General features: G+C 38.0%; 1 protein-coding gene across 1 annotated transcript in view; it reads right to left on the bottom strand.

The window, feature by feature from the left end:
• rnf207.S (ring finger protein 207 S homeolog) overlaps nt 1-16,745 on the bottom strand; it is a 51,443-nt gene that overhangs the window by 31,383 nt on the left and 3,315 nt on the right. Inside the window, exons 2-5 of the mRNA XM_018227961.2 lie at nt 10,677-10,867; nt 3,570-3,702; nt 2,397-2,541; nt 1,239-1,320 (exon numbers count right to left, since the gene is read on the bottom strand). Of these exons, the coding sequence (XP_018083450.1) occupies nt 1,239-1,320; nt 2,397-2,541; nt 3,570-3,702; nt 10,677-10,867 (551 nt within the window). The remainder of the gene's footprint in view (nt 1-1,238; nt 1,321-2,396; nt 2,542-3,569; nt 3,703-10,676; nt 10,868-16,745) is intronic.

The raw sequence follows: 16,745 nt of genomic DNA, 5'->3' as shown, positions 1-16,745 counted from the left end.
AATGCAGGAATACAGTCTCCTTAGAAAGTTTGTTGCATGATGAATATAGTAGATGATAGATAGATAGATAGATAGATAGATAGATAGATAGATAGATAGATAGATAGAGGGTACATTGTACAAGGTCATAAATTTAGGGGATGCAGGAATACAGTCTCCTTAGAAAGTTTGTTGCATGATGAATATAGTAGATGATAGATAGATAGATAGATAGATAGATAGATAGATAGATAGATAGATAGATAGATAGATAGATAGATAGATAGATAGATAGACTATGCACAGCAGGGATCGGAGAAGCAGATAGCCCTCATTTTAAATTTTTAAACTTACAGACCCCGGCTGGGAGCAAGATTTTTCTATAGGTAAATAGTTTTATCATAGGGGGTTTCTTAGTGCTATTGTAAACTGTAAAGTAAGGTATTTTTTTTTTTTTTTTACTTGAAGTTTTTATTATCCTTTTAGATTACAAGTAATGTACATTTTGTAATAATTTTTAAATTCAAAATAAAGAACAATTAAAGGAGAAAAAGAAAAAAATTATAAGAGATTTATAAAGGGTATAAGTGACCTTATATATTGTATATATATGCATATGTGAAGGATCAGCACTCTCTGTGTTTATATACAGTATATATGTATATAGATATATATAAAAAGTGGTTTATGCCACTAAATTGTATGTGCAGGAAATACACATTATAATAGAGAAATACTGTCACATAATCTGTTTTTATATTAGATTTCATAGTAATGTCTGATTAGTACTGTTAACTGATTACCCTGAAAATAGCTTGTGAATATTTAAAAAAAACTGTGAATTTACTTTTTTTTATTAATGTGTGATGTTCTGATACAAACTAGCACTAAACACAATTTGTTCTTACGCTCCGCCGTGCAGGGGTTAATTCCTCAATGCTTCGATCCTCAGCAAAAGATTACCACAATCCTATGTAGACTCAAAATTCTGCAGTATAGAGGAGAGCACTCAAATAGCAGTTACTGCTAGAAAAGTATTTTATTGACTACAAATCACACGACATGTTTCGGGCTTGAGAGAGGGCTAAGCCCGAAACATGTCGTGTGATTTGTAGTCAATAAAATACTTTTCTAGCAGTAACTGCTATTTGAGTGCTCTCCTCTATACTGCAGAATTTTGAGACAAACTAGCACTAACCTGGAAGATAGAAATATTCCAACTGGCTTGGTGAACACTTCCCCTTATGATATTTACTTACACTTGCATGTCACGGAAGCAGTTGATACAAAGCATAGATTTCTTCTCAGTGGAGAACATAATGTAAGGTTCCTCATGCAGAGCTGCAAGCGAGTTGATAATAAATTAATATTTAAATATTACAGAAGCATCAAAACCTACTGCTAATAAGAAAAATCTGTCCTAATAATTTGGACTGGCATTTGATAGACCCATGATTAAGGGATTTTGTTCCTGAAATGCATTAGGCCATGTAGACCTGCAGGATTCTGCAATAAACCTGCCTTTTAACTGGAGTGCCGCCATTTGTTGGTTCTGTTAAGCATATTGGCAGTGGGGACGCTGCGGACAGAACACCTGGCTACGTGGGAACCGTTTTGGGTAGTGGGTTTGGAGTGGTCCCTTTCGTGTGAGTGGAATTCATTGGTTACATTCCTTGTGGGAGGTGCAGGTAACTCTCAGATTAGGGAAACAAAAAAAATAATCTTCAAAAAAAAAAAGGCCACTGTTCTATATCATCCCCTTCTCCCAATGAAGGCATTTTAGGGACAGTATGTTATGGGCGACGATCCATCGTGCAGCGTTCGATTTCTCCTCCCTGCCTTCTATAGGATATAGTCAGGGAGGAGAAATCGCCCTGTTGCCGTAAGTGGAGAATCTGTAAGTTATTTCTTAATAAAGACTTTGCAAATTTAAAGTTAAATGTGTCTTGGTTTTTTTTTTTTTCGTTAAGTACAATATGTATTTATGTTAACTGGTCCTTTAACAGATCTGACTTTTGCAACATTATTAAAAAGTAACAACCAGGAGTAAAGCAAATGCTGCTATCAATAGCAATTCTTTTTACAAATAACTTTAAAGACAATGAAAATTTTAATAAATGTATTAAAATTTGCTTAGAATTGTGTTTTCTTTTATTAGACAAATTTATATTTTGGGGTTGACTTGCCCTTTAATACCAGTGCTTTCATCTATGAACCTTGTACTTTATACCGAGCTCCTTAGTCAGAAAAGTAGAAGCAACTAGCAAGGACAAACAAACATGAGTATGAACAGAGCAAAGTCTTTGTGAATAGTATTTACATTGGTGCTTTTGTGTTTTTTAATAACCCCTTTTGTGTTATTGTGGGACAAATCACTACAGAATGAAGCTCAAGGGGCAGATAAAAGTCATACTTACAGCACTTTTTATATATATCCTTGGCACGCTTAGCCAGAGAAACAATCTCATGGCGAGAGAACATCTTAGCTTTATGAGTTTCATCTCTGCACTTAGCACATAGAGGCTGATTGCAGGTGTTACAATAGTAAATGATCTCTCCATCCTACAAGAGAAATATGGGATTCACATGTTATACAATCCATTAGGCAACATCAAGGGGCCAATTCATTAACTTCGAGTGAAGGATTCGAAGTAAAAAAACGTCGAATTTCGAAGTGTTTTTTGGGCTACTTCGACCATCGAATGGGCTACTTCGACCTTCGAATATGACTTAGAATCGAAGGATTCGAACTTAAAATCGTTCAACTATTCGACTATTCGATAGTCGAAGTACTGTCTCTTTAAGAAAAAACTTCCACCCCCTAGTTCGCCATCTAAAACCTACCGAACTCAATGTTAGCCTATGGGGACCTTCCCCATAGGCTTTCCTACGTTTTTTTGGTCGAAGGATAATCCTTCGATCGTTGGATTAAAATCCTTCAAATCGTTCGTTTCGAAGGATTTAATCGTTCGATCGAAGGATTATTCCTTCGATCGTTCGATCAAACTATTTGCGCTAAAATCCTTCGACTTCGATATTCGAAGGATTTTAATTCCCAGTCGAATATCGAGGGTTAATTAACCCTCGATATTTGACCCATGATGAATTTGCCCCCAAGCTTACTGGCAGTTGGGCTTCCATATATATACAAAGAACACTGAGAATAAAACAAACATTTACATGCAACCTTCAACTAAATCTGGATCTTGGTTAACTAACATAAGAACATTAGTAAAGATATTTAGTTAAATTTAAAATACTGTATATTCTCAGCACTGTGTTCAGATGAAAAGGAATGTAATATTATAAAACAAGTGCCTTTACAAGTTTTTTCTTTTGCCTAAAAATATGTGTTGGGTAAATAAGTATTGTTTTAGCTAAATGTGTTTTACTGCTGGGAAAGTTATTGGCATATATCATGTATTGGGGTTCTATTTCTTGGTACTCATGTGAGTATGGCAAGGATTTTAGGTACACCGCAGAATTAGAACCAGCATTGCACAGAACAAATGAGAATCACATTCCCGCATATTGGAATTGCTACTCTTAGGCAGTTTCAGCCCTGGGTTAGGAGATTAATGCTTCTTTACCTGGTTCTTGCACTCAAGATCGCAGTTGGCACACTGAACCACTTCATCACAGTCAGCAGAACTGTCCACTAGGAACTGAAGGAGTCGGTCTAATGGAGGAAGTCCATTATTTCCTTTTACTATTGACTGGTGTCTATAAGAGAAAGCACTATAACATCCTTTTCAAAATGTAGCATTTTTATAAAGACTGGCATTGTGACTGCTGCAATGCTTTCTAGGATAGGCATGGCAGTTAAAACACCCTTCCTTGCTTTTCATCACTTTCTGTTCAAAAGAATGGCATTGATCAGTAACACTCAGCGAGTATTCCCACGCAATGCACAATGTTTTCACCACCACTGTCCCTAATATCACTACTGTGGCCAAAACACCAGTGATATACTCCTTAGACTGCTTTCATAGTTTCTACTGTCTCTGTTGTGTGACAGTATCCTTAAAACTGGCCATACAGAGGGCAGAGGGAGCAAACAAACCTGGACTAGGGGTAGGCAGAAGAATCTTCAAAAGGTACCTACCCAGCACCCCCCTTTTGTTGCACCCTAGGTAGATGCCTCTTCTGCCTACTCCTAGATCAACAACCACCAACAAACTCAATAGTGACTGTCTATGGCAGGGGGCCCCAACTTTTTTTTACCCATGAGCCACATTCAGTTGTAAAAAGAGTTGGAGAGTAACGCAAGCATTAAAAAAGTCCCAAATAAGTGCTGTGATTGGCTAATTGGTAGAGCCTATGTGGACTGGCAGCCACAGGAGGCTCTGTTTGGCAGTATATGTATATGTATATGTTTTTTTATGCAACCAAAATTTGCCTCCAAGCCAGGAATTCAAAAATTAGCACCTGATTTGAGGCCACGGCGAGTAACATCCAAAAGGTTGGTGAGCAACATGTTGCTCGCGAGCGACTGGTTGGGGATCACTGGTCCATGGCATCTTACAGCAGCCCCTTTCTAACATTTTGCAGAATCTACAGATTGCCATTAAGAGTCTGATCCCATGCCTGATCTGACCCCTTCTACTCATATGTAAAAGGGGTCATTTAAGAAGCAGTATGCAAAGTGCAAAAAAAGGCTGCAATCCGACATTTTTTTTCCACTGCACTTGTGCTCTTGCAAAATAGAACATTTTAGAGTGCAGAGACCAACGGATAGCTCCTGTGTCAGATCTTTCCATGCATGGGACAGTTATCTACTACACAATATGTGGGAAAGATTACAGATGACAGAAAGATACCAGTAATATGAGTTTGCCAGAAATCTGAGAATCCTAGGAATATACTGCAGGGCTTTATATGGAATACAGTCTCCCAGACTCTGATATGTACTATGCTGAGACTTCTGGTTAAGTGCTGTTAAAGGAGAACTAAACCCTAAAAATGAATATGGCTAGAAATGCCATATTTTATATACTGAACTTATTGCACCAGCCTAAAGTTTCAGCTTGTCACAGGGGGTCACCATCTTGGAAAGTTTCTGTGACACTCACATGCTCAGTGGGCTCTGAGCAGCTGTTGAGAAGCTAAGCTTAGGGGTCATTGCAAATTATCAAGAAGAAAATGAGGCTGGTCTGTCATATAAGCTGATGCTACAAGGCTGATTATTAAATTCTGATGCTAATTGCACTGGTTTCTGTGCTGCCATGTAGTAAATATCTGTATTAGTATTAATTACTAATCAGACTTATATTGTGACATTTCTATTCTATGTGTACTGTATATTGTGAGTGGGTCCCTAAGCTCAGTAAGTGACAGCAGCACAGAGCATGTGCAGTAAATCAGCAGAAAAGAAGATGGGGAGCTACTGGGGCATCTTTGGAGGTACATATTTTCACTTCTAAAGGGCTGTGGTTGTCTTGGGTTGGTATAGAAGCCAAAAACATAATGTACATTTCTAGCCTACTTTTTTAGTTAAGCTTTAGTTCTCCTTTAAATCAAACCTAAATGTACAACACACTGTCACATCTACAGGAGATAATTACTAGACACAGTTCAATCATTAGTATACCATCAGGAAACATGGCTTTCTAGCCAATTTGTTGTAGGCAACATGTCTATTCCAGCAGATGGATGGTTAGACTCCAGCAGCCCATGTATATTCATGATGAACAGAAGCTAAGGGCCTGTTGCCCATATTAGAGAGAGAATGTTGGCTGTCCTCACAGTCCATATCAAATTAGTCTAAAATGGCCTGGTTTCCCACATCAATATATGAGCACTGTGGAGCTGTGAATTATATTTAATTCAGTTCAGTATATTAAATCTCCAATGCATTGTGAATATAGCTGAATCATTGCTTGGTAACAGAGCAAAACAAACTGGCAAACTAAATACACTGTATTTCTCTAATGTAGAAGGATATGGGAGCACAAAACCATAATCTAGAAAACATAGAAATGAATATGAACAGATGCTTCTACAATGTCAGACATGGGATATAAGCTATAAGGCACTTCTGAAAGGAGACATATTGTGTAAAAAATAAGAATGTACCAGTGCATTATACTCATTTAGATATAGAAGAATTATGCTTAAAAAAGTAGTTGATTTATTGAATATGTCTGCAAAAACCCTAATAATCCCTCCCTTCTCTTCCACTTCCTGCTCCCTGAATTCCAAGACTGTGCAGGGGAGCCGGGGCTCTCAGCTCACTGCACTGTAGGACAGGAACCAATCAGCAGCTAGCAGGACCTGATAGGGAACTGAAGCCTGTCTGTGCTTGTGTGACTGCAGGGCTGTGATTGGCTGCCCATCTGGCAGGAACCGTTAGGACAAGCCCACCCCTAATTTGAAACGCAAACAGGGACCAGAGAACGTTTATAGGGAGCTCCAATAAAGGGGCTATTTTTTAAAGATAATATTAATTTTTAGCACCATGTAAAAGCAACACCGTGTATTACTTATAATTGCCTACAAAATTAGTTTTTTTTTTTATTTATCCTATATGTCTCCTTTAATGGTTACCTGATTTCTTTTTAATGCTCTAAGATGATTGTTTTATAAGGAATAAGCAGTAGACTAATTGAACTTACCTATTTCAATACTAGAAGAGTCATAGAGAAGAAAAAGGAAAACCTTACCAAGAGATTTACAGCACAAATGTGGTCTCAAAATTTGGGACCACATTTGGAAATAAAAGAGAAAAGTAACTGAACGCAAGTGATATTAATGTGCATAATAACAAGGCTCCACTGCCTGTGGCTTTACAGCAGCTGATGCATTCATGGAAAGGCTCTGGTGTGAGCTGGAAAATGAAGTTCAGCACCAGCTTATTTTGCATTTCCTTTTCCCCTGTGATAACAACTGCTATATACATTGCACATTTATTATTAAACACACTCACTACAATACCTAAAATATTAAAACATACTGCAAAATCATAGCCCTTACAAACCCATGCTCCCAGTTGAGCTCTCTTAACTAAAGTATCCTCCTCCATGATGGTTTTTTTGTACTTTGCATATTGCCAAGTTTTGTAAACAAACCCTAGTTCTATGGGCAACTGGTCACAGTTACAGCATTTTAACAATGTTTGCTGTTTACTTCCAAAATGTATACAGGTAAGGGACCTGTTATCCAGAATGCTTGGGACCTGGAGTTTTCCAGATAACGGATCTTTCCGTAATTTGGATCTTCATACCTTAAGTCTACCAGAAAATCATGTAAACATTAAATAAACCCAAAAGGCTGGTTTTGCTTCTAATAGGGATAAGTTATATCTTAGTTTGAATTAAGTACAGTTTGTTTTATTATTACAGAGATAAAAGGAAATGATTTTTAAATATTTGGATTATTTGATTATAATGGAGTCTATGGGAGATGGTCTTTCTGTAATTCGGATAATGGATTTCCGGATAACGGATACCATACCTGTACCAACATTCCCAGTGAGGAGAGGGAAGGAACACTATAGAAAATATAAACTTTAGCTATAATCTGAATTTATAAGAAATGTACAAGTGACATGTAATAGCAATTGTATTAGCGTATGTGGATACACACGAGCACCTTACTGAAACTCCCTGTAGTTCTACTATTTATGAAAACATAGTGTCCAATTATATACAGGTATAGGATCCCTTATCCGGAAACCCGATATCTAGAAAGCTCCGAATTACGGAATGGCTGTCTCCCATAGACTCCATTTTATCCAAATAATCCAAATGATAAAAATTATTTCCTTTTTCTCTGTAATAATAAAACAGTAGCTTGTACTTGATCCCAACTAAGATATAATTAGTTGAAGCAATACCAGCCTATTGGGTTTATTTAATGTTTAAATGAATTTCTAGTAGACATAAGACATGAAGACCCAAATTACGGAAAGATCCTTAGCCGGAAAACCCCAGGTCCCAAGCATTCTGTATAAGAGGTCCCATACCTGTATGACACAAATGTTGCCTGAGGGCATTAAATAAATGTATATACTGTACATACTAGTCTTTTCCACGGCCTTGTGTTTTTCAGGGCTGGAGAGAATTGTGCTAACAAGTTAGGTATTTCAATATAATGTATCACGAGTGGTTAACTAAAGAAACACAGGTTCAATGTGCTGCCAAATGTATGAAGGCCGATTGTAGTAATAATTTTTCTGTGTCTGATCCAAATACCAATAAATCTGCTTATTTTCCATTTTCTACCTGATCTCCATTATACACTTAATAAACCCAGAATGAGACACAAATAAAAGAGCTCACAAAACAATACCCAGTTGCATTTTTTGTCTACTAGACAAATGAAGGTTTGGCTTGATGTGATAGCAAAGTGCAGTGACACAATGTTAAAAGCACATTACCAGGTTTAGTAAGTATTTTCAGCAAGGAGGCCAAAATGTTATTCTGAGACTATCAGTATCTACTAATGTGACCTGTATATGATATTGTGTATCAGTACAATGCTTGCTGCTTATCCCCCTTATCTCATTCCTTCCCTGCATTCTGTCTGAGCTAAAAGTAGAACGGCTCCCACAGCTGTCCAAGCTACAGGCACTCTCATTAGCCCTATTATATTTCATTCTTAATACAGTGTTAGCAGAACGTGCATTGTTTATATATTTAGCTATAAATGAGCCCTATTTTAGCAGTTAAATGAAATAACATTTCTGAATGGAGCCTCACTGTATCCAATACAAATTACATACATGACATAAAATTATTATGTATGGGATCCGTTATCTGAAAAGCTCCAAATTGTGGATAGACTCCATTTTATTCAAGTAATCCAATTTTTTTCCCATTCCCTGTAATAATAAAACAGCACCTTATATATGATCTAAACTAAGATATAATTAATCCTTTTTCGAAATGCTGTATTTTGGTGCGGTGGCGCCCCAGGCACTGGACCTCTTTGCGTCAGTGGATACGCAGTGGATATGATGTCACTTCTGCTCCTTCGGCGCTGGGTACCCCCTACCCCTCCACCTCTGCTGCCAGATTTCAAGGTATCTGGTGGTAGGGAAAGAGTTTTTTTATTTATCATATAGGCATCAGAGAGGCGCCCCTTTAAAACTGCCGTCCTAGGCACAGGCCCTTGAATGCCTATATGATAAATATTGCCCTGCTTATTGGAAGCAAAATCAGCCTATTGGGTTGATTTAATGTTTACGTGATTTTCTAATAGACTTAAAGGAATTGTTCAGTATAAAAATAAAAACTGTGGAAATAGATAGGCTGTGCAAAATAAAAAATGTTTCTAATATAGTTAGTTAGCCAGAAATGTAATGTATAAAGGCTGGAGTGACTGGATGTGTAACATGATAGCCAGAACACTACTTCCTGCTTTTCAGCTCTACTGGCTTCCACTGACTGGTTACTCTGGTTACCAAGCAGTAACCAATCAGTGACTTGACGGGGGGGGGCACATGGGTCATACCTGTTGCTTTTGAACATCTGAGCTGAATGCTGAGGATCAATTGCAAACTCACTGAGTGGTTACATCTCATGTGGCTCCCCTTCAAGTCGCTGACTAACTCAGAGTTAGAGAGCTGAAAAGTAGGAAGTAGTGTTCTTGGTACTTATTCTTGGCATGGAGGCATGTTTTGGCTGAATAAAAACCATGTGTACTGACAAACAGAGCCTCTTTCAGACTGCCAGTCTACATTAGAAACTTTTTTCATGCTTGTGTTGCTTCCCATCTCTTTTTACAATTGATTGTGGCTTATGGGTAAAAAAAAAGTTGGGGACCCTTGACTTAAGGTATGAAGATCCAAATTATGTAAAGGTCCATTATACAGAAACCCCCTGGTTCTGAGCATTCTGGATAACAAGTCCCATACCGGTGCATGGATTCACTGCGACAAAAAAGACGCATGTGTAAAAATTGTCTTGTGTCAAAATAATTTTGACGGCCATTGAATTTGGACAAAAGAGTTGCGTATGTAAAAATTGTCACACGCATAAAAATTGCAGCACGTCAAATTTATTTTGACGCCCATTGACTTTAATGCATTTTGACAAAAAAGTTGTGCGTGTAAAAATTATCACGCGTAAAAATTGTTGTGCGTCAAAATTATTTTGATGCCACAATGCGTTTCATCAATTTTTCCCTGTTTGCTAATTTTCAATTTTTTGGCGCAGCGAAACGGGACAGATCCGCCCATCACTAGTTAATAATATAATAGGTGCCCTTTAGGCAACATTTACATTATTATGGAGTTCCTGCTGGAATCTGGAGTTTTTTTTATCTAGAGAACAGAGGCCATTGTGTTTGAAAACCTGTGTATGTCCTCTACAACTTTTCATATACTTGTCTCTCACTGGGTACATTCTATAGCATGAAGCATATCTACTAATTTGTCACAATAAACTGAAGTGTTTGCAGCATATTCATACTAGATATATTTGAGCACACAACGTACATTACATTTCATGAAATATGTAAAGTGTTATGCTACAAAAAGGCTATAGTGTTCTTGTTCAGTACTCAGTCAGAACAAAGACAATTTGTCTGGTTAAATCCCAACCTTAATAAATGAAAATCTTTTTGTGGCAGTGACAGCACTACTTTATTATATGATAAACACCAGGGAGTCCTGAGAAGTTCAAGGTGCTTTCAGTATGCTTGTACATCACTAGTAAAATTATCTATAAAAAATAATTGTTTCTGAAGTCTCTTACCCACACAGAGGGCAGGTGAGGCGGTTATCTATTGCACGACCTCGCAGGCAGCTGGCACAGAAGTTATGGTAGCAATCGAGAAGGCATGGGTGTTCATATTGCTCATGGCACAAGAAACAAGCTAGCGGGTGACAGTTGGCTTTATCCAAGTCGTGTAGATTTTCAAGGGGAGAGAAAATCCCTCCAGACATCTGTAGGCAGGAGCAGTGAAACAATGTTGAGACAGTAATAGTGTAAAAATAACTGCCGGCATCAGAAAGAATGGATTTAGCCACTGTGCTTATTTATTATTAACAACTGTTTTCTATCTGGTACTCGTGGGACTGGAGGAGGTAACAGAAGTAGCATCATATATAACATAACATGTACAGACAAATGTAGAAAATGCTTCTAGAGCACCTGTACCATATCCATGTGTGTGTGTGTATATATATATATATATATATATATATATATATATATATATATATATATATATATATATATATATATATATATATATATATATATATATATATATATATATATAAATGTATTAACTGCCAGCACAGCATTATTCCTCTCGTCTCTGTGAAAATGTTTGGCTCTGTTGGCAGTTTTCAAGCTTAAGTAACCTTCCATTATTCCTAGGCTGACTGGTTGGAGCCTTTCTTTAATATTTCACATAGTTCTTCCATAAAGCTGGAATCAAGGTAGGCATTACCTACTAGATGAGCAGGTGGTCTGATACAAGCTAGCATAGTATGTCGTAGTCTTAGCTAATGGTATAATAATGGAATACTTCAGGCATAAAATTGACAGCAACAACTCCCTAAAGTTTAGTCTATACAAAGTGCAAGGTTAGTGCGGTTCCTCCATGTTTTTAGAGGTCACTGGAGGTTTTTATTAGTGTTAAAACCTAGAAAGGAAAATAAGCTGAGGACACCATAAGCATAATAGTTATCTAATATATTAATTCAGTATAACCCTCATAGCCAGGGCTGCCATCAGAAATCATGGGGCCCCGTACAGCAACATTTTCTGGGCCCCCTGGTCTTTTCACGGCTTCGGGTCTTCAACTTCGGCTACTTTCGTGGCTTCGGGTCTTTTCATAGCTACAGGACTTCAACTTTGCGTCTTTACGCAGCTTTGGGTCTGTTCACTGCTTTGGCAATTCAGGACTTTGGCTCTTTAGGCGGCGTATCACTTCTTCGCTGGTAAGGGCAGAACAGCTGGGCTTCCCTTGAGGTCCGGGCCCGGTATAGTTGTACCCCCTGTGCCCCTGTGTCTATTTAGACCTTCCTCTATTCATTTTCCTGTTTCTCTTTTAAACCTCTGTGGACCCAAGTAACCTAATTAGCTGAAACTACAAACTGGAGAGCTGCTGAATAAAAAGCTAAATAATTAAAAAGAATAACAGCTAAATAATCCAAAAGCAAATAATAAAAAATGAAGATCAATTGCAAATTGTCTTACACTTATTTAAAGGTGACCAACCTCTTTAAGGATAATGAGGGCCCTTCCTGCAATGGCTTATTTTGTTCATTTATGAACGACAATGTCAGTCGGATTTACCCGTCACTTACCTGTCATTCATTTATACATGAATTTAGTGCCAACTAAAGTCCTCCTTCAATAGTGCTGCTATGTGTTGACTGTACTCACTCAACTCATACTAAAATATGAGAGGCTGAAACTGTACTAATGGTAGTTACTGAATCCTAAGTAGCAGCCCATCTCCCAGTATTTGACTATTACACACACATAGCAATAGCAAATAAAAGGCACTAAAATGGAGCAGAAAACTGTACATTCATTTTTGCCATTATAGAACATGAGCATTATTAAACTGGCTATTAAAGCACCTACTCTTAAAAAAAAACTCGAAAAATATGAGTGTTTTCCACTAGAAAGCACAAATTTAAATAGAAAAAAAAAACTAAAATTTTTAGAGATTTATTATACCCCAAGGCTGCTAAAAGTCCATATCCGAAAATACTCCATCCCCAACCTGTCGAGGTCCGTAAAAGTCAATAGCAAAGGTCCCATGTCAAATTTGAAGATATCATGGTCTGCGCTAAGTTTCGTCCAAAAATCTGAAAAAGGTGTGGGTTTTGAGCGATATCACAAAACATTTGAGCATTTCGGCCATGAAACCTGTAAAATGAGGGGGTTTTTTTAGCAAAAACTCAAACCAATTTTATAGTTTTTTTTTAATGATAAATAAGGTAAAATCATGGATGGGAGTTTGGTCGGCTTTTTTTTATTGAAATAATGAGAAAAATTCGAATTTTAGTAAATAACCCTCTTATACTCTTAGGGGCATATTTATTATGCTGTGGCAAAAACCAGCGGGATAATTACACCACACATTGCTAGGCTTTGTGTGTATGAAACGGTGTACATTTTCTACGCATTTTTTCTTAAGAGTGACCCACCATGACGGAGACAAATCTGCCGTTCGCATGGCATAAAATCACACACACCTTTATTTTACACATCTTTTTACACCCTTTTTTAGTGAATATTATTTTACACATCATAATAAATATGCCCCTTGCTGTACATTACTTAAATCACATTGGGCCTATAAAACTCAGCAAGGTAATCATGTCACTACTGAATAATGGAGACTTTGTGCTTACTGGATTCATTAACTACTAAGGGGCAGATTTATTAACCTCCGAAAATTCGCCAGTGACGGCTTCGCTCAGAGCGCAACACTTCGCCAGGCTAGATTCTCCAGGACAACACTAAAATCCGAAGTTGCGTCCAGGGCGCCGGAAGCTGGCGCCAAGCAAAGCGAAGTTGCACCAGCGTTGCCAAATTTGCATACGGCGGGAAGTTACAGTGGAATGGACGTACTGTATATGTTGCAGCAAATACATTACACTACACAAGCCCGGGAAACCTTCATAAAACAAAATAGAGTTGTTATAATGCCCTACACATGAGCCCACTGTATAGTTTATGTGCCATATGTTAGGAAATGTAGGGGGGAAGCCAGTTACCCCAAAAAACATTTACGCTCTTTTTCAGCCTTTCACCCTGAAAAAGGAAAAGACGCCAGCGTTTTTTGGGACTTAGAAAAATTTTCAACTATTTTCTTTAGGAAGTCCTATCTACTCCATTGCACTTCACCTGGTCTGAGGTGGCGAAGGCAAGTCTGGCGCAAGAGGTAACTTCAGTAAAATCCGCATCTTAGTGAATTTGCATAGTTACGTTCATTCGCCAGAGCACAAATTCGCCAGGCGTTAGGGAGCGAAGTACCGATAGAGTCTATCTCCTTCGCTAGGCCGGCGACCATTAGTAAATCGGCAAAGTACCAAAATGACGTTTTTCACGTTAGTCATTTCCCCCTAAGAGTCTGCTGTCCAAAGAGGATGATTCAAACTAATGGTTACTCTGGGTCAACATGAAAATGCATTTTGCCTTTGATTGCTCACCTAAGCTGAGCAGTTGAAAACATTTCACCATTAGATAAGGCTTAATGTTTCAATATATAGAAAAGGCCTCGGAAGAAGAATGGACTATGTCAGCTCCCACTCAGAGCACATATGCAGAGAGTGAATAGTCTGTGGGAGCTGCTATAGTCCAATTCTTCTTCTGAGGCCTGTGTAAACCCTCACACTTATACATACGGTATATTTATATAAACATAATGTGATCAGGTTGGTTATTTTCACCCCAACTTAATAATAAACCACTGCCCTCTGTATGGAAATACATATTTTAAGTCAAAATCAGGCAGACTGGAAACTCCAATGTGTCCATGGACACACCAACCAGTGTACAAAGCCATCAGGCCAACCAAGGCTTGTCCTGATCAAGCCATCAGTCTTAGGGCCATAATGTCAAATATTTCCAACTTGGTCCACCACAAATCTAGCCAAATCAGCGGCATGTGTTCTTGCTTGGAGATTAGCCATAAAAGTAGATGTTTAAAGAGATACTGACACCAGAAAATAACCTTTTTTATAGCTATTATAACAACATTTTTGAATGTCATTTATAATTTTGCCTGCCTGATGTTTTTACATTACCTTTCTTACCCCCATGTTTCTCTATGAGGGGGCTGCCATATTTGTACAGCAGCAGTCCGTAAGTAGTGATGGGTGAATTTATTCAGCAGGCACAAATTCACGGCGAATTTCCGCGTTTCGCTGAGCGAAATTGCCGCTACAATTCTTTAATGACTTTAATGGGCATCAGAATTGTCGCCAGTGTTGGAATTGTCGCCGGCATCGGAATTGTCGATGGCGTCAAAATTCGCGTTTCGCTGTTTCGTGAATTTTTCAGGAAATTGCAGTCCGGCGAATCGAAGCAGGAGACATTCGCCCATCACTATCCGTTAGAATTAGTAACTTTAACGGACAGACTAAGATGGGACAGTTACGTTGGCAAAACAGTCAGGTTTAGGAACTTCCTGTAATAATTACTTACAAAAGCAGAACTATAAGCAAAAACTGATCAACGTGACCTACATGTAACTTTTAGGGGCCGATTCACTAAGGGTCAAATATTGATGGTTAATTAACCCTCGATATTCGACTAGGAATTAAAATCCTTCGACTTCAAATATCGAAGTCGAAGGATTTAGCGCAGATAGTTCGATCGAACGATCGAAGTATAATTCCTTCGATCGAACGATAAAATCCTTCAAATCGAACGATTCGAAGGATTTAAATCCAACGATCGAAGGAATATCCTTCGATCAAAAAAAGTTAGCCAAGCCTATGGGGACCTTCCCCATAGGCTAAAATTGACTTCGGTAGCTTTTAGATGGCGAACAAGGGGGTCGAAGTTTTTTTTAAAGAGACAGTACTTCGACTATCGAATGGTCGAATAGTCGAACGATTTTTACTTCGAATCCTTCGATAGTCGTAGTCGAAGTAGCCCATTCGATGTTCGAAGTAGCCTAAAAAAACGTCGAAATTCGAAGTTTTTTAACTTCGAATCCTTCACTCGAAGTTAGTGAATCGGCCCCTTAATGTAGATTAATATTGTGAAAATAAAATTTTTAGTGTCAGTATCACTTTAACACATTAGAATCCATGTTTTGTCACAACTCCTCAGCAGAGTATCTGTAGCAAATGTGGCTACCTATTTGGCAGTACAGGTATGGGACCTGTTATCACAAATACTTGGGAAAATCATGAAAGCATTAAATAAGCCAAATGAGCTGGTTCTGCTTTAAATAAGGATTAATTATATCTTAGTTTGGATCAAATACAAGGTACTGTTTTATTATTACAGAGAAAAAGCAAATTGTTTATAAAAATGTTGATTATTTGGATAAAATCTATGGGGTATATTTATCAAAGAGTGAAGTTAATAGTGAAGTTCCGCCACTAGAGTGAAATTCCGCCACTCTCAATTCATTTCTATGGGATTTTTATAGGCGTATTTATCAAAGGGTGAACTTTCACTTCACCCATTGATAAATACGCCTTTCAAAATCCCATAGAAATGAATTGAGAGCTGCGGAATTTCACTCTAGTGGCAGAACTTCACTCTTTGATAAATTTACCCATATGGGAGATGGGCTTTCCTTAATTCAGAAGTTTCTGGATAACGGTTTACGGATAATGGATCCCATACCTGTATATGACTGCTTAGGTTGTAACTCGAGTGGACAGGCCACACACAAAGTCAAAGGTCACCAGCATTTTTTTTCCACAGTGCGGGTCACCCACATTTTCTCCACAGTTACACTGCTTCTTTTACTAAACATAAACATGAACTCACTGCACCAGAAGCCAAATAAAACAAATGATTTATGCTTTCAAAGTTGGCCACAGGGGGTCATCTTGTAACTTTGTTAAACATCTTTTGCAAGACCAAGACTGTGCACATGCTCAGTATGGTTTGGGCTGATTAGGGATCATCATAAATTATCAAAACAGCACAAGCCAATATCTGCCAGAAGCCAATACAGCAAGACTGATTAATAATCAGAATAAGCAGACTGCACTGGGTCCTGTGTTGTCATGTAATCTAATGTGGATTTTATAGTTTTTGTATTATTTAATACAAAGCTTCTCAAACTCTGCAGAACCAGCGGCTGTAGCAAATTAATCCTCCAAATAG

The sequence above is a fragment of the Xenopus laevis genome, chromosome 7S (genome assembly GCF_017654675.1).
Source record: "Xenopus laevis strain J_2021 chromosome 7S, Xenopus_laevis_v10.1, whole genome shotgun sequence".
Classification (NCBI taxonomy): domain Eukaryota; kingdom Metazoa; phylum Chordata; class Amphibia; order Anura; family Pipidae; genus Xenopus; species Xenopus laevis.
The sequence above is the reverse complement of the archived record's forward strand: the minus strand, read 5'-3'. Positions and strand labels throughout refer to the sequence as shown.